General features: G+C 47.2%; 6 protein-coding genes across 6 annotated transcripts; 2 read left to right on the forward strand and 4 right to left on the reverse strand.

Annotated features, from left to right (window-relative positions):
- Positions 1 to 206: 206 nt before the first annotated feature.
- Positions 207 to 5,833, reverse strand: P170DRAFT_463917 (WD40 repeat-like protein; the record flags this gene model as incomplete). The annotated part of the gene is made up of 10 exons (XM_024852203.1): positions 207 to 2,309; positions 2,375 to 2,445; positions 2,737 to 3,976; positions 4,034 to 4,078; positions 4,128 to 4,308; positions 4,394 to 4,527; positions 4,590 to 4,876; positions 4,947 to 5,124; positions 5,192 to 5,477; positions 5,814 to 5,833. The coding sequence occupies 10 exons, from the start codon at positions 5,831 to 5,833 to the stop codon at positions 207 to 209; spliced, it is 4,545 nt and encodes a 1,514-aa protein (XP_024706134.1).
- Positions 5,834 to 6,851: 1,018 nt separating this feature from the next.
- On the reverse strand, positions 6,852 to 7,921 carry P170DRAFT_425133 (uncharacterized protein; the record flags this gene model as incomplete). The annotated part of the gene is made up of 3 exons (XM_024847605.1): positions 6,852 to 7,196; positions 7,247 to 7,583; positions 7,644 to 7,921. The coding sequence occupies 3 exons, from the start codon at positions 7,919 to 7,921 to the stop codon at positions 6,852 to 6,854; spliced, it is 960 nt and encodes a 319-aa protein (XP_024706135.1).
- A 233-nt stretch (positions 7,922 to 8,154) lies between these two features.
- Positions 8,155 to 9,630, forward strand: P170DRAFT_455231 (uncharacterized protein; the record flags this gene model as incomplete). Its single annotated transcript, XM_024851511.1, has 3 exons — positions 8,155 to 8,979; positions 9,014 to 9,123; positions 9,225 to 9,630. The coding sequence occupies 3 exons, from the start codon at positions 8,155 to 8,157 to the stop codon at positions 9,427 to 9,429; spliced, it is 1,140 nt and encodes a 379-aa protein (XP_024706136.1). The 3' UTR covers positions 9,430 to 9,630.
- A 344-nt stretch (positions 9,631 to 9,974) lies between these two features.
- Positions 9,975 to 10,707, reverse strand: P170DRAFT_474388 (uncharacterized protein; the record flags this gene model as incomplete). Its single annotated transcript, XM_024853134.1, has 2 exons — positions 9,975 to 10,619; positions 10,672 to 10,707. 2 exons carry the CDS (start codon positions 10,705 to 10,707, stop codon positions 9,975 to 9,977), a joined length of 681 nt encoding a protein of 226 aa, XP_024706137.1.
- A 412-nt stretch (positions 10,708 to 11,119) lies between these two features.
- On the reverse strand, positions 11,120 to 13,007 carry P170DRAFT_425136 (FAD-binding oxidoreductase; the record flags this gene model as incomplete). Its single annotated transcript, XM_024847606.1, has 7 exons — positions 11,120 to 11,394; positions 11,461 to 11,645; positions 11,738 to 12,071; positions 12,128 to 12,218; positions 12,268 to 12,329; positions 12,386 to 12,723; positions 12,781 to 13,007. 7 exons carry the CDS (start codon positions 13,005 to 13,007, stop codon positions 11,120 to 11,122), a joined length of 1,512 nt encoding a protein of 503 aa, XP_024706138.1.
- A 1,463-nt stretch (positions 13,008 to 14,470) lies between these two features.
- On the forward strand, positions 14,471 to 15,578 carry P170DRAFT_311745 (uncharacterized protein; the record flags this gene model as incomplete). The annotated part of the gene is made up of 4 exons (XM_024843251.1): positions 14,471 to 14,650; positions 14,725 to 15,221; positions 15,282 to 15,358; positions 15,442 to 15,578. Coding segments are annotated over 4 exons (891 nt in total), but the record flags the coding sequence as incomplete, so codon positions are not given.
- Between the last annotated feature and the right edge of the window lie 1,025 nt (positions 15,579 to 16,603).

Below are 16,603 nucleotides of genomic sequence, written 5' to 3' on the forward strand. Positions count from 1 at the left end.
GGCATGGTGGGGATTGATACTCCGTAGATCTACATCGTGCAATTGTTGTTAGGGGTAGTGTTTGGTACAGAATATAGAACAATGACTCTTTGTATGAGAATGATAAACCTTTGACTATTCCCGGATTTCAGAGGATGGATCTATAGTTGAATAGTATGCATTTCTATTTTCAACCGAAGTTGCCGATTCTCGTGGCTCGAACCGAATCAATCTGAAATGTTCCTTTCTCGAAGCTTGCTGATATCGAATCTCATCATGTAAATGTGACCAGACTTAGTTCCGATGGCCAAGAGATCGCCGTCGATAATCCATTCCCATGGTCGGTAGTCAGACGGCAGCCAAAGAAGCCTCTCCTGGTCATAGACAACCCATGGATTTTGCACTGCAATTTGACCCGGGGCTCTGTGAGCGCGGCCAGCACCATCCTCGCTTTTCGCGGAAATCATAAACAACCCGTGGCCAGACCTCAGACATCTGCCACCAAATAAAAGGTTTGGTGACACCTTCCCACCATCCGCTCGAATACGGTACATATCTCCTGTAGTTAGGTCAAGAATCCTAGAAAAGCCACCCCTTGCGCACCATAGCAACTGCTGATTATCTGGGGAGAACACCAAATCTACTTTCCGGTAGAAGCCGTACCATACTTCCCAGTCATCCGGAATGAGAAAATCTCGCTTGACCTTCTGCGTAGCTCTATCCCACAAAGAAACCACCCCCTTCTCCGAACAGAAGGCTAGCCACTGCCCGTCCATTGAAAAAGCAATGTGATTGACATCAAAGAACCGATTATAGGTTAGTGTCTCCATGGACTCAATGTCCCAAAGAATGATCAATCCATCGGAGCTGAGAGCTAGCTGTCGACTATCATGCGAAAAGGCAAAACTGTCAACCGAGTCTATGTCCTCTGGTATCTGCACGAATACGTCTTGCGACATATCGCGGACTTTGAAACCCTCATTCCATAGATTAACTGCTAACCACCTGCCATCTGGGGAAGCAGCGACTTTCAGACTTTCATTCGAGAATGGGCCAAGCCTTTCCACCAGTGCGCCAGTGGTCATGTCCCAAATCATGAGATCACCCCACCCCACTGAAAATAATTTTCGGGTGTTTGGTATAATCTCGATAGTACTTACAGTAGACTGAATGTGATGTTCTAACGTTGTTGTCCGCATATCACCAGCCAAGTCCCAGAGTCTGATGACATTAGATATGGAACCTGCTAGTCGCGTACTATCCGGGGAGATTGCAACGCTAGAGACCCCCAACCCATCTGTGAACTTTCTGACTTGCTGACCCGTCGTAACGTCCCAGACCACTGTGGTTTTATCCACTGAGCCAGAGCACAACCACCGGCCATCTTGTGAGAACGCAAGACTACAGATATCATTCGCATGTCCTGTAAGGGTATGTAGCAATTCCCCTGTTACTGCGTCCCAGACCTTTATTGTGCCAGGTCCACCAGAAGCCAGCTTCTGGTGGTCTTGTGAGAAGATAGCCAGAAAGACACAGTCAGTATGCCCATGAAGCCTCAGTGGTGGTTTGTCTGTGCATTTATCGAAGACTTTAATCGTTTGAAGGTCGTCGCGTGAAAAGGCTGCTTCTATAATCGAAGATGGTTGCTCTTGATCGGCACTGAAAGCAACACACATAGGCGTATAGTTGCTTTCATATGTGTTCGACAGTTCTCCTGTAGCTGTAACCCAGCATTTGATTTCGGAACTTCCAGTAGAGAGTATAAATTTGTTGTCTTGTGAGAAAGCGACACTTTCCACAAATCCGGTGTGACCCTCGAGCCTCCGCAACATGGTGCCTGTGGTTGTATCGTAGAGTCTGATCTTCACATCATGTGCGCCGAATGCCAGCATATGACCGTCCGACGAAAATGAGGCGCATGAAACCCGCGGAATCTTGCAATCGGAACGAAAGTACAGATCTCTATCCTCATCAAGAATTGCAATGGTCTGCAGTAGTGCTCCCGTTTCGGTATCCCAAAGTTTGACTGTACCGTCATCTGACGCTGAAGCTAATTGTTGGCCGTCAAGCGAGAATTCTATGGCATTGATGGTTTTAGTATGACCCTCAATCGTTCGTAGCATGGCACTCCAGCTCTCCTCTACATTCGGTAATTGCTTTAAATATGCGGGGATTTGGTCCTTGAACATCCTCCGCACGTTGGATGCTTCCGGGGCAAATATTAGCGACGAAGAGTAAAGCTGGAGAGGTGCAGTATCGGCAATCTCGCTATTGTTCAGTACAAAACGGTATGCATCGTAGAGAAACTTGGAAATCGCACTATCCTTGGCCTAGACGAGAAGAGTTAGTTAAAAAAAAAGAACACTCCACCTACTTGAAAAAAAGAAATGCTCACCTTAACTGACGACGAAAGTCTCGAAATAGATCTCACAGCCTCCGATATCAACCCCAGAACACCCATAGCCTCTAACCAATGCAAAAGATGGCTTTCAAGAAATATATGTACTTCTTCACCATTCGCAAGTATCTTTTAGCTTTGCTGTAGGTGATGAGCCCAGTATCGGCATGCGTATCGGAGCTCTGAAGGAATACAAGCTTGGATTGTGTCGTGGACAATCTCAGATCTCAGTGTTCCGTCGGATGGGAGGTCACAAATATTTCGTCTGAGATTTTGACTCATTGTCTCAAGACATCTTGATAGCAGCAGCTGGTGCTTGGCCTGCTGGTCCACACAAAGTAGGGTTGCAGATGTCACACGTTCATGCGTGATACGGCACCTGCTCTGGTCAATCAGGAAGTCACGAAAGGACTCGTGAAAGATTTTTATGGAAGATTCCATGTCGCCAGGAACATCGAGTACTGAATAAAGTGGGCTCAAGGTTGAGTTCACTTTATGTTTGGGAACGCCAAGGATAGCTGCCAATGCACGAGGCGACAACGGCTCGGAAAGAGTGATGATTGCGCCAACGATTATCTGAAAAAGCTGTATTCGGCCACCTATCTCATCCCCATTACCATCGGACAGATAATGCATTAGAATCTGCGTATATATCTCGTCTAGATATTTTGTGGACGAGTCTGAGACGGTGGTGTCAAGTATGCGTTCCAAGCTCTCTTCAGGATCGGCGGCTAGTTGAAGATATCGACAAACTGTTGCGGCATAGATGAAAAGTCGGCCTGCTCTTTGCGAGAGCTCGGAGACTTGATCCCGGGTTGGCCAATGATTCCCCAACTCACTTGAAGCCCGAATCTGATCCATGGAATAGTCAACATAGAGAAAAATATCACGCTTGATCACTGCGTCAGGGACTTGATCAAGCGCCAAATCAAAAAATATGGCGCTCTTGGCTTGTCGAAAGCTCATGCGAATTGCAGTTTTTGGCCTGCTGGTGATGAAAATGCGATATGTTTGGCCAGGCGTGCTTTTTCGCTCCTGTGTGAAGATACTGATGATTTTCGTAATTTCAGATTCAGCACATTCATCCAGAGCATCGATGATTAAAATTACACGCTTGATGCTTTCGCCTGCTTTCCTGATTGGCTTTTGAATTAACTCGCTCCATTGGAAGCTGGATGCCTTGTCAGTGAGTCCTCGCTGATATACATCGCATATCGACTGAAGCGCTTGTGGGTCCTGTTCCGCTAACTGTTTAGCAATTGAAGTGAACAAAAGCTTTCCAGTCCCGCGATCTCCTCGACCCCTGGCAAAGTAAAAGCTTCTAACTAAGTGACCTCTTTTGTGAAGCCTTTCAGCGACGGTTCGCGCAATAGTTGATTTTCCGGTGCCAGCGGCGCCCTTGAGCCAAAATATCTCATTGTTGTCGTTGTTGTGAGCCCAACTCAGGATTTGCTCCAACAGGTCCGTTCTGGTATTTTCGAGGCATGTTGAATGCTGGTTCTCTTTCGAGTCGAAAGCCGCGCCTTCTGCGAATGGTAACGAATTAAATATTTCACGAAGACGATGGTGGGCGGCGAGCTTCCGTTCTTTTTCATTTTTCTAATAGCACGTGTTAGCATCTTTAGCCCATTGAGTATATATATCGCAGACACCCACTTTCATCTCAACTCTCATCTCAGCCCGTAGAGAGTCCGCAGTTTCCTGCCATGGTTTCATCGCTGTCTATTACCGCAAGATCACTTTCCATGACATCTCGTTTGGCGTCGATATCCTTCAAGATCTGATTCCAGTCATCTGATGCAGCTAGGTCTCTGAAGAAGCGCATAAACGATTTCTTCCCCAGATACAAAGCCAGTCGGATTTCGTATTCCAATATACGTGCATAAAGTTGAGCGATGTTTTTTCTGGTTGAGAGGTCAAACTCTGCAATGCTGTAATACTCAACAAGAATAATAAAATTAGCAACATGACTCTGTCACTCTTTCTCCCGAAGGACTTTGTGTGGCAGAATAATACCTTTTGTGCTCTCTAGGTCCTACTTCTTTGGCAAAGTGGGCCTCCTCAATCACTCGGCATCTAACCAGAATTTGCAAGACGCGGCTGAATCCATCAATTGCGTCTAGCTTTTCTGTGATGGTTCTAGTGATTATCTAGCGAGCAGTTAGCACGCTTCACAATCACTAGATAAGGCGGCCGAAATATGGACACTCACAGGCAAAATCACCAATACGCCAGCCCATGCCAACGATGCATGTGGATCGGCAGAAACAGCGGCTGTGATAAGATTTTCTGTTGCCTGAATCAAAGAAACACATTTTATGATCTTGTCCTTGATATTGAGATGATACTCTCCCTTGGATGCTTCGCTATCATTGGAAATCTGCTCTAACTTTCTTTTGATGGTGTTCTGAAGCTGTCGCGTAATTTCGTCTTCACTTAGGGAACTGTCGGATGATTGCACTTCTTTGTCCCCTTCCGCGGACTCTTCTGTGCCATCTGCTGTACAGATTGAGGTTAGTAGCCCACAAGGGCAAAGGTGCCTTATGTTTGTGAGAATCGAGCTACCTACCTAATAAAGCCCGCCGGAATTCGATGAGAAGTTTCTCTGTCTTCGCGTTGTTACGCAGCTCCTCAAGGGCCTGCTTCCACAGCGCAGAAGTGAACTTTGAAGACGGATCCTGTTTCGCATCGTCCGCGGGCGGAAGCACGTCAAGATTAATGGCCTGGTCTACAGAGCTCGGTTGATTCTGTGCGAGGCTTTTTAGTTGAAGCTCTCTCTCCTTCCAATAGGAAACGCGTTAGGCGATCACAAACCGTTTGATTGACAGAAGGAGATTTTTGGCTTTCAAGTTGAGCTGCGGTCACATTATTCGCTTTCTGGGTGGAATCAGATCGCTCGGGGCTTTCGGTAACAAAACCCGTCGCGTTTGACGGCTTTCGCGGAGGAGGCTCTAGAGACCTTGTGGATCTCTGGGGTGCAGCAGCTTTCCCGCTAGACGAGGGCTTTCTTCGAAAGCGTCTTACAACGCGTTTGAAAATACCACATGCCATATTCAGGCAGAAGTTCTCAGATGTCTTGCTTTTGGCAGGCGTGTCAAAACTTTCGATTCAAATCAGGTGTTGGTTGTCGGAAAGAAGGAAGATCGGGAGGGGTGCAGGACAAATTGGAAAGATCTCTCTCTCATTTTGTCCACGTATGCTGGTTGCAGTGTAATCCTTGCCCAGTTCCCCAAACTCCGGTTGGTTTTGTTTTTGCTTTTTTCGGACAAGAAATGAGCTGAGATCTCCTGTTATTATTGTTTGGGATAGTCTTGCAGGATGCATCATCTGTTAGTGTCACATAGGTAATGCAAATTTATCCCATAAGTGCATTATCTAGAGAAATCAAATGGTTAGACTGTTAGTTTCGGCATTCCCGCCGTGTTTCATCACTCACGAGAAGCTTTGAATCCACATGATGAATCTTGGCGAGCCTGACACAGCTAACATTAAACTCTAGATGTTTGTCAAGAATGCGACGGGTTTGATATTTCTAGTTGTCAGAGCATGGTTCCTATCTAGCTAGACGGCTGGTTTTGTAGAATCTGTAGGGGAGTCTTCATGATCTAAGAATTGGTTCAAGTATTTCAAGGTTTGTCGTAATGGCACCCTTGTGTTGTGTCTTGCTAGCTTCCTTATCACTGAGTAACAAGGAGAGGGGGCTTCAAAAATAATTCTTGAACTTCGGTATGGGAGACCTCGAATTAGGACAAATCGGGCGTCTGCTCAATTCATAAAGTCTTGGCCCACGACCATGAATCACGATCTAATTACTGGCTTTTCCGGGGTCGTGAGTTGAGCTCAGTTGGTAGGAGATTCTGGAGTCCTTTCAGATCGAACACGCCGGCTCGGGGAAGAAAGTACCCAAAAAGTTTGAGCCTTGTCCTAGTCATCAATGAGCTCGTCGCGGTTGATCTTCAGAGCCGGGATAAAGCCCCAGGCCTCTTGAAATTTCACGTGAGTCGCAACTTGCTACAGTTTCCTCCCTCGGCCACGTGACAAAATTTTGTGCAGTGTCGCGGTAAATCTGTGTTGATGGTCAAACTTCATGCCCTCGAACGCTTGACACGTCTTTTCGGTCAGAGTCTGCCTGTTCTTTGGGGATACGAAACAAAAGCCAGAGAGCAAACGGTTCGAGGGCTTGCTTCGTCTTGGCAAAGGAAGAAGAAAGAAGTATTAACACAGCAACCTTGGTCATTGATCACAGCCCGTCTCGGTGGACCCTCACCTAAGCCAAGGTGGCCGTACCATAAACAGGCCAGGGTTTAACATGCCAGGGGTGAGACAGCGCAAGGAATAAATGTTTTGTATCTCAGTCACCTAGGGTAGGAACCCTAATGCGATTCATGACTGGTTACTTCATCTGGCACGTTTGACCTGGGGAAAAAGTAGAAACAACAGTGTCATGTTGGGGCATTCCACAATAATGGTAAGTTCACTTCCCATAGGCCATGTCTACCTTGCGTTTTACTGTGCGTGTCTCGTCATCTTGTTGGTGCGGTCGTTTCGTTGTGCATCTCACAACAAAATCAGCACAATCTTTGTTACCCGAGGTAGCGTAGCAGTTTTGATTTTTCGTGAGTAATAACTCGGCCACAAGGCGTGACCGAAAAGTGTCATAGGGCTTGTAAGGGATTATTTTACGTGTGATTGTTGGCCAGGTCGTATAGGTCGTAGCAGCTTTTGGATTTTCAATCGCTTTCAGAAGCTCGGAGGTGAATTGAGCCTCGTAGAGATAGATGAACTCACAGTCTGGCCACTTCGCCACGAGAAGACGCGACTATGATATATGTTAGGCTGTAAGATTTCAATATGAAGCATGAGACGTACCGTATGCGTTGTTTGCTTTTGAGTTGGGAGGGAACGCTGCTGCAGTTGAGCAATGGCCAGCAAAAGACAAACGAAGTATGGGTCCTCCTCCCAATTAGCTGGGGTTATTCGTGCCAGCTGTTTTGTATGGAGACGCCCGACCGGCGCGTTGTTACCATTGCCAGGATGACTTTTCGCCTGGAATTTATCTTTGCGGCCGTACGTGGCGAAGGTGTAGTCAAAGTAGCCGATCAAAGTATCGTCAAGAGGTTCGTTGGCTTGTTTGCGACGACCGAACACGACGTATTTTGGTCGATGAATCGCTTTGCCCGCAAAGTAGAATTTAGGCCCTCTGCTGCTGTTCACGAATATCAATAGCCATATTCGAGTTGAGCTAGTTACGGGAGACATTGACTACCATCGCTCTTCAAAAGCGCTTCCCTCATACTCCAGAATGTGGTATAGGGCGGACAGCTTCACAAGGGGGGCGCAACTCTTCGCAAGTCGCTCAGGGGCCGATGGAGGCGGCGGTGGTACACGGTCTCGCGGCTCGTCGTTGTTTTGAGCTTCACGCGCATCCTCAATGTCTTGAGGGATCTCCCTTGATTCAAGCGGGGTGAAGTGACATCCTACCAGATTCAAATGACGGAAAGTCCAGAACAACGGGTCCACAAACAGATCACGGTGGTAGCGCATGAGATAGGCAAGTGGTTGGGGCTTCAAACCTGGCTGCATTTTGCAGCGCGAAAGATGGAGAATGGAGGAGGATGGAGATGGAGCAATCGGAGTTGACCGCCCGGGATCCCGGCAGTCGGGGTCACCTGACCGCAGGATCCATGCGGGGTGAGTCATCCGGCTGCCCCGCAGGCCCGACCCATAAAAGACGGCGTTGTGCGGAGTAGACGGGCAGCCCTCCTTTGGCTCACAGCATGGCGAATAGTCCCTACTTCAACTCTGTCACTTCAAAATCATCCTTCAGGGCTCGCTTTGATGCCGAAGACAGGACAACCTTCTCCCAACTTCATGATGCTGGGGCCAGTGACTGGGGACGTGATCACTTGTTTGCTTGTCGTGTTATCCGGCGGGATACCCAGCACAGTATTCTCCCAATTCTAGTACCCTATCAATATCCCTCGGACCTTCAATCATCCCCCGAGATCGTGAAATTCCTGAATGGCCCAGACCGTGGTCAGATGAGCCTGAGTGAACACCGCCTTGTGCGGGATCCTACTTGCGGCATCTCTCTCGGCCAAGTGTGGGGGGCATTGGCAATGTTCAAAGGCAGCGAGGAGCGCCGTGGAAAGAATCACCTCGAAGATTCTCCTGGAGATTCCCCACAGGAAAGTGACAATGAAGCCGAACCATCCCCCAAGCGTCCCCGAATACGCACCGAACGCATCGCGCAAAGAGGTTATGTCGACTCAAGGGAAATACAGATTGGATCTAGTAGCCCAGCTGCTGATGGCTCCCAGGGGACATCTTCGGTGGAATTTATTGATGCCGAATCGCATAGAATTCTAGCGTCCCAGGAGGATGAGACCTTACGACTTCTATCTTGTGTTATTCGGCATGTTTTATATTTTGCATCCCCTCAAGATTCTGCAAATATGAACGCCGTCGTCGAATTCCGAGATGCAAAAATAAGACTTTCTGCTCGTACTCCTAAGCTGAAACGGAAGGTTATAGCTATCGACGATGGGGGCTTATATCTACGCCAAGAGTCGAGAGGTATATTTAAAGCCCTAAAAAGCCGGGTGGCTATTTTAAGAAGCCAAAAGACAATTCCAGTGCCTAGAAAATGGCCAGCCGATCATTTCGGACAGCTGCTTCGCGCAAATGACATGCGAGGCTCTGGTGGCGAGATTAGCTGATCCGTTTAAAGAGCTGCAATTCGAAAGGTACTGCTATGAGTTTTCACATTTTTCTTTTCACTGCATTCAAAAATACCCCCAATTTTGCCGTCATCCTGATAGATATGCTGATACATAACGTATAACAGAGTACTGCTTATAAATGCTACACAGCACTATATATGCTTCCTTGATTTTGAGATTAGCGCGGAATATCTGCATGATTTTGAGTCAGATTCCCCAACTTGCCTTCTGCATGTTAACTCAACACCATGGTTTGACCTCAGCTCTAAAAGCGGCAGAGAGCAGGTTGTTATGAACTTGTGTGGTATCATGCGCTGGTCCCAGAGCTAATTTGGCAAGTACAGAATTTTGATTGAAACTATTAATTTACACACCCGTGTTCTGCCAGAATTGACGATCTCGTTTACTCTTGGGATTGATAACCTTTGGAGCTATTTGAAGACGAGTGCTGTGTCTTAGAGCAAGTGTAGCTGCTGCTATAGGGACATACTGAATAGGTGTAAAATGAAAGTAGGAGTATCGAGAAACCACATGTCAGATAGAAAGACGCCAATTAACTGGCGTCAAAATATCTGCTGGTAGTCGAAATTTCTACTGAAAGTACCCCTGAGCTTTCTCTCAAATCTCATGGATCAATCCTAAGACTCATTCCTGCTATCTAACTTTAACAAAAGAGACGGTTTCTTGGTCCCCGGAGACGTGACACTGTTCTTTTCAGTTCACTCCCACCATTATAGAGACCATGCTATGAAATATGAGTGCAGTAACAGATTTCACTTTTCCCTTTCTAGCCAAGCAACAGTATAGCGGGCTTGTCGATGCCTCCATTCATTCAATTGTTTTCTTGACGTACTGGTGGCGAAATAATCTCTAGCTCACTGAGCGATACTCTCATTGTTCCCAGACATCCAGAACTGAAGTGGAGATGGTTCGCGTCTGGGGTTTCGCGTGTATCTGAAATCTTCCATCAACGATCTCGCACCCTCCTGGTTAATAAGATGCTCCCAAGGGCGAAGCTTATCAGGGAACTCGACTTGCTCGAGATCAACAACCATCACCTTAATATGCCCACGTTGTTCATCATGGCACAACAAAAAGTTATCCAGTTTCTGGTCATGATATAAGGCCCCATGCTTCGAAAGCTCAGTGAAAACCTCCTCCAGATAGGCTTTCAAGGAATCCTCTGGAATCTTGCAGTCGCTGCTGCGCGCTACAGCATTTAGAGGAATCCCATCGATCTTTGATAAGATGAGTGCAGGCTGCCCATCGAAATAGCCCCGACCGTAAAAGTTTGGAATTACTTTTCCTTGAAGGTCCTTCAATTTGTTGTAGGCCGTCTCCTCATCATCGAACTCTTCCTCCCATTCCTCTTTCTGTTGTTTGACAATAACGGAGGCGTCTGTTTTTGGAATTGTGTGCCGATATGAGTCTGCTGAAAGTTTGAAACGGTAAACCGTTCGACGTTGATCTAAGAGCTCGACCTCAGTTGCAGTAATCTCATGATCGTCCAGCTTGATAGTCTGATAAAGTCAGCTTGATCCGGTCCTCAGTGAGATCTACAGAGCACCTTACCTGGGAAGGTTGACGGGATGGAAAGAAAGAAGGCATGGTTGAATACAAAGGCCACAAGAATTTGGGGAAAGAGTGGAAGCCTAAGTTTCAGCAAGTTGGCAGAAAGACCGGTAGCTCTGATCTGTGAGACGCAAGGGGTAGATTACTGTTAACCTTCTTACCGCTGATCCCCGGATTTTGCAGTTTCGGGCCTATTCTATTCGATAGCTACCCTAATCTAATATCCTGGTGTAGATCTGAGGGGCTTGGGAAATATATTCTGAATATTAATAGACTAAGTGGTTGTAGATGGGCTCTATTAAGTAGTCTAAAACAATGATAGATACCTAAACCCGGAACAGTCATACAGCATGTAATCAATCTAGAGAGTCTTGAACGCAAAGGTGATCGTGAACCTTTCTAACGAAAAGACCACGGCTAGGGACACGACAAGATTTCAAGGCCAAATTTAAACCTTGGAAAGCAAAAACCCATCGTTCTGCAACTCCTGAAACACCTCCGAGGGATCATACTTGGCTGCGATGGCCTTCAACTTCGCCAGGTTCTGTGCGCCATATGACGATAGGGGATACTGGTCCCTGGATGCATCATTCATATAAATGAACGGGTCGTGTAGGCCTCGCGCTGTGGCCAATTCCTTCCACTTGTCCGTGGTCGCGATGGAAGCCGATCGAACGACGTCGTCATCGGAAGCATTCTCCCAGTCGACGAGGGTTGTCCACCCTATGAGACATCTTTCTTAGTTCCTAGTCTGGGAAAACTGGGGTATGTAAGAAGGATTATACATACATTGTCTGCTTTCCTGTGCCAGGCCCAGAGGATTCCCGCCCTTAGTATTTCCGTACTCAACCATGGCAGCGGAAATAGGCTGTATCACGAAGGTCTGGTTCGCACCAGTAGACTCATGCACAGCAGTGGCTTCCTCTTTCCAGAAAGCATATGCGTCTTTGTAAAGCGGCGCGTCGACCTTCGAGCTAGCGGCGCGATAGTCATGGCGGTTGGCACTTTGAACGAGCCCAAACTTTAGTAACGATATGAAATGAGAGAGTAGTTAAGGTAATCTCACCTGGCAGGAGTCCTGGCGCTAGAAGCGCCTAGAATCTGCGTCAATTGAAGAACGGTGCCATTAGTAGGTGGCACCGCATAGGCAATGGCAGGGATGTCATTGAATGGAGCAAAGGAGGTCGGGACTTCAGCACTAGGCTCGGAGTAGATGAAGCCCAGCGTGACAATATCCAAGGTAACGATCACAGCGACGATAGCTTTAACGTCAGAGGACTCCTTTTGCCAGTCGGCCAGGGCATCGAAAATGGCAGGGACTTGGTCAGTGGAGTAGACGCCAATCTGGTACCAAATGTTGTTTACTGGAATGGTGTAAAGGTCAAATTTGGTAACGATACCTGGATGTTGATTGTTTTAGAGTTGGACATGATTTTAATAGAACCGGCGATCTTACCAAAATTAGCGCCTCCTCCTTTCAGGGCCCAGAAAAGATCGGATTTCTCCTGAACATTGGCGATGGTCACGGTGCCGCCTGCGAGGACGATCTGTAGGTTTGTCAATATAGAGAGCGTGATTAGGAGAGAAATATCCTACCTCGAAGTTTTTCACATTGTCCGCAGCAAGTCCAAATTGACCGGAGAAGTGATGGAACCCACCTGACGCACAAGGATTAGAGGACATTAGTGTGGAATGTGGTTGGGATGCGACATACCTCCGAGCATCAGGCCTCCGACTCCGACGGACGGAATCCGACCACCAATGACGCTGACACCGTGAGGGTCTAAGGCTGTATATACATCACCCCATGTTGCGCCAGGTCCGACGGATACAAAGCTCTTGTCCTGATTGACAGTAATCTGATTAAAGCTATGCAGATCAATTACGATACCCGGTTTGGCTGTACTTGACCAGCCTGGATTGGGAGAGTGACCGCCGCTGCGAACAGAAAATGTAATTCCAAGGACCTTTATAACCCTGAGAATAATAGAAACCTCATTTGCACATTTCGGGAGAGCAATAAAAGATGGCAACTTAGAAGCCGCTGCAGACCTGTAAATGGTGATTAGTCTACTTGGCGAGGATGTCGGAATCAGAAGAAAAGCATACCAATGTGCATCCAACGCAGGTATTTCAGCCGGATCGCCAACCAGCAGGATCCCAAAGAACCCCGATAAGACGAGAAAGGCGATTTCAATCACTGCCGACCGGGCGGTTTTGGGACTAAAGAGAACTGTAGTCACAGCGGTTTCCCCTCCTAGCCATATCTGTAGCTCCTGGGCCACCGAAGAAGTGAGGTTTAGACTGTCCACAAATGCGGTAATGCTTTCAGCCATGGTTGGTGTTGGATAGTTGACCGCGTAAGCAAGGGGGAGTGCCATGAAATTAAATAAGATCGTAAGTGCCGAGCATTTCGTTGGAGAATGCCAGCGCACCCTGAGGTCACGAGGGCTACTGCAACCCTAGGTTTTGGTATGGAAGCAAATAAAGAACATCATCTGCTTCCTCGGGGCCATTGGGAATCCATCCGTCCCCCCGAATCTCTCTCTCTTTATTATATCCTATGATGTTAATGCAGGGATCGTTGCGACCGTGAAAGCTGAATCCTCCCTGCATGCCGGACATGGGAAAATTCGACGAGATTGGTCGCAGTGCCTCCGCAGTCATGGCTTCATATGTGCAGTTGAAATTATTGCGTATAGTTTAAACCGGATTTTGCTTGTTATGGGATGTGGTGCAGAAAGAATACTGATGGCACTCGTGGAGGTGATCTCTGGAGTTGACATGAGGGAGTTATAGTTTGATATTATTGGAGGGAATAGAGAATGTGATGTGGCGCAACCTTAGTGATTTGGTCCCAGTCTACTAAGCAGAAGGATCACAGTTACATTACACTGCCCTCTGCTCTTTGTTGTGAGAACATAGGAGAAACAACGTTCTGGCCAAAAATAAAATATTTGAAATGGTTGCGTAGCATCACCTCCGTTACACATTAATTTTAACTGCTTTTCAGAAAATAGAAAGAAAAGGCAAAGCTGGAATTATCGTGTAGGAGTCGTCGACGTTGATTTTAAAGCTATTCTTGAGTGTTCAGACGAACATATTGGGATTGAACCTAATAAGACTATGACGTAGAGTTCCGCGAGGCCTGCCATAATCTTGAACTCTTCTATGATGCTATACTTGCGCTTGTAGTCTACGAATGAGGCTAGAGTGCAGCTACACGACCATGCAGGACATAGCAGAGCGATCATAGAAAGTATAAACCCGCATTCCAGCACATTAAACTTTTTCTGGCTATTCAGAAGTCTACAATCAATGTGCAAGTATTATTGTTGGACGTTAGTTTCAATTACCCCTCGATGGATCCGGGGTAAGGACGTCCAGAAAGGGAAGCCAAGAAGACGCTATACCAAATCGACGGTTTTCGACAACAAAGAACATGGTTGCTTAACACCCCCATTACCTAGTGGCAACAAAGAAGTGATCACAGCTGACCTCTGATTTCTACGTGCTTTTCCAGGCCGTTCTCTCTAGCTAGTGCTTACGGTGGCTATCAATCCTAGCAAGTGAACTGGTGATTGTCCCGGTCCAGAACCAATGTATATCAACACTCTGCAGTTGATCTCTCGCTGGTACCACCATCCACCAGAGTTGAGGAGGTAGAAAAATGGAAAGATCCGGACGTAGGTTGAACTGGCTCTTGGAAGGGACAACTTTCCTGAGCTTTCGTCTTGTATGAATCTAAGTGCCCAAGCTTCGAGATCAATTGCTGCATAGCAATATGGCGTCCACCAATTCATCGGTACCTCTGATTCCACCTCCTGAAACTATAAATGATGCACACAAAGTCTACTCGATTGCTGTGGCATGTATCGTCCTCGGAGTCGTCTCTAGCCTTTGCGTGTTGGTGAGGCTAGGGCAGCGGATCCATGCGCATGCGTTCGGATCGGATGATTGCGCCATTATTCCTGGCCTGGTGAGCTGTGACAGACCACCCGAGTAGTCCAATTCCTTCATCTGCAAGTCTAATCAATCAATCGCACTACCTAGCTTTTCTACATCGGCTGGACCGCGATGGCCGCCTATGTCAACCTCCACGCCGGAGTCGGCAAGCCTCTGTGGGAGAACACACTGGGCGAGTTCTCCGTCTGGTTCAAGGGAATCATCGGATCAGGGTGGTTATATCCCGCGATGAGCATGTCCATTCGAACCTCTATCCTCTTACTCTACAACCGTATGTTTAGCAAAGCCATGCCCAGACTACGATACTTCATATGGGCACTGCTCGTCCTGCAGGTCGTCTATTTGATAGTCTTCTCTATCCTACCGGCCTTCATCTCTCGCCCGTTGTATAAGGCGTGGAACCCGCTCGAACGCCAGAAATATGTGAATGATTGGTACTATTACTATACGCAGGTGGCGCTGTATAGCACTAGTATGGCGTTCGACTATATTCTCCTCGTTCTGCCGCTCTACCCGATTGCCAAGGCGCAGATGAGTTTGAGAAAGAGACTGGGAGTTAGTGTAATCTTCATTCTGGGGGCATCGTACGTTTTCCTTCTAGTTCAGTGGGCTTCGCGTTCCCCTTTACTGACAGAAAGAGCTAGAGCCGGAATAGCAGCGACGTATAAACTGGCAATATTTGTGCAGCAAATGACTCGCTATACTAAAATTGACCCGCGGTGTAAGTCTCACGTAATGGTTTATCCAACCATGAAGTCTTGTTCCCATCTACTTTACATCAATCAGCGAACTAAATAAAACTAGGGATGCAATATGAAATGAGCCTGCGCATTCCACCCCAATTCGACGAGTACGGTACCACCTTCTGGATTCCCTCGCAGGTCGAACCCTCCGTCGCATTGATTGGCACGTCTCTGCCCGCGATCCGACAGCTCATAATGAGTCTGTTGAAAAAGGACTGGCAGACTCTGCTGAGCTTGAGTGGATCAACCTTATACGGTGTGCGAAAACTAAATTCATCAAAAGTGGGATTGCGAAGTGGTGAGACGGGGGAGAGTTCTCGTGTGTAAGTTGTCTTGCTGGGGTTGGATTTGAGGTCGTTTTGAAGCTTGACTGGCGTTGGGCATGGGATGGATCGTGCAAAGACAGCTTGGGCTATGTTGGATGCATGAGAGTTGAATGACTTTAGTGGTTCGTTTGTAGTTGATTCGGTTTGATCTTATCGCAGACTGTCATGTCTTAGGGGAAGGTAATGCGTGCCCAGATTTTCCGAGAATTCGACTGACTGATTAACGTACAAGGAATAAGAATCGAATCGTTTCAATTCCTAGTGGGAGATTTAGTTTTAAGTTCAAACTGTTTGTTTTTATTTCTTTGCCCAAGCCTTTGCCCCCGTGCCATTCTCTCGACTGTGATGAGCGAGCTTTCAATCTCGGCGGGTTGAGGGACAGCACCAGGAATAGTCTACACGACAGCCAGGGCGTATGTTATTAATATGCTAGCCATACTGACTGGAATAGAGTCACCGTTAAAAGTAACCAAGGTTCCGACAAATGATACTAGGATACTGCCCAAGGTGTCCAGTGGGAGACTCAGTGACTGTTGGCTAGCTGACATTCAGTATGTGAAGTTACTAGCTTCATCAACTGCGACATCGAGTCGACTTTGGAAACGATCCAGGGAGTCAAAATTTCGGATTGTCTGGCGGCCGGCCATGCATCCAGTGGTCTTTGTTGTAGCGGTAGATCGTGAGACGATCTCAAACGGCTGTAACTCTTGCTTTGATGCGCGATAGTACCTTGGGGTGTAATAGATGACAAGAAAGACCACTGGGAATGACATGATAAACTAAGATTGATGAATAATCTAACCCGAATGATACACTGGCAACAGGGACCACCTACAAGAGGAAACTGAACCGATATCAACAAACCAAACTGGCTGCATCAAAACGGTGCAATATCCG

Source organism: Aspergillus steynii (genome assembly GCF_002849105.1).
Source record: "Aspergillus steynii IBT 23096 chromosome Unknown P170scaffold_3, whole genome shotgun sequence".
Lineage (NCBI taxonomy): Eukaryota > Fungi > Ascomycota > Eurotiomycetes > Eurotiales > Aspergillaceae > Aspergillus > Aspergillus steynii.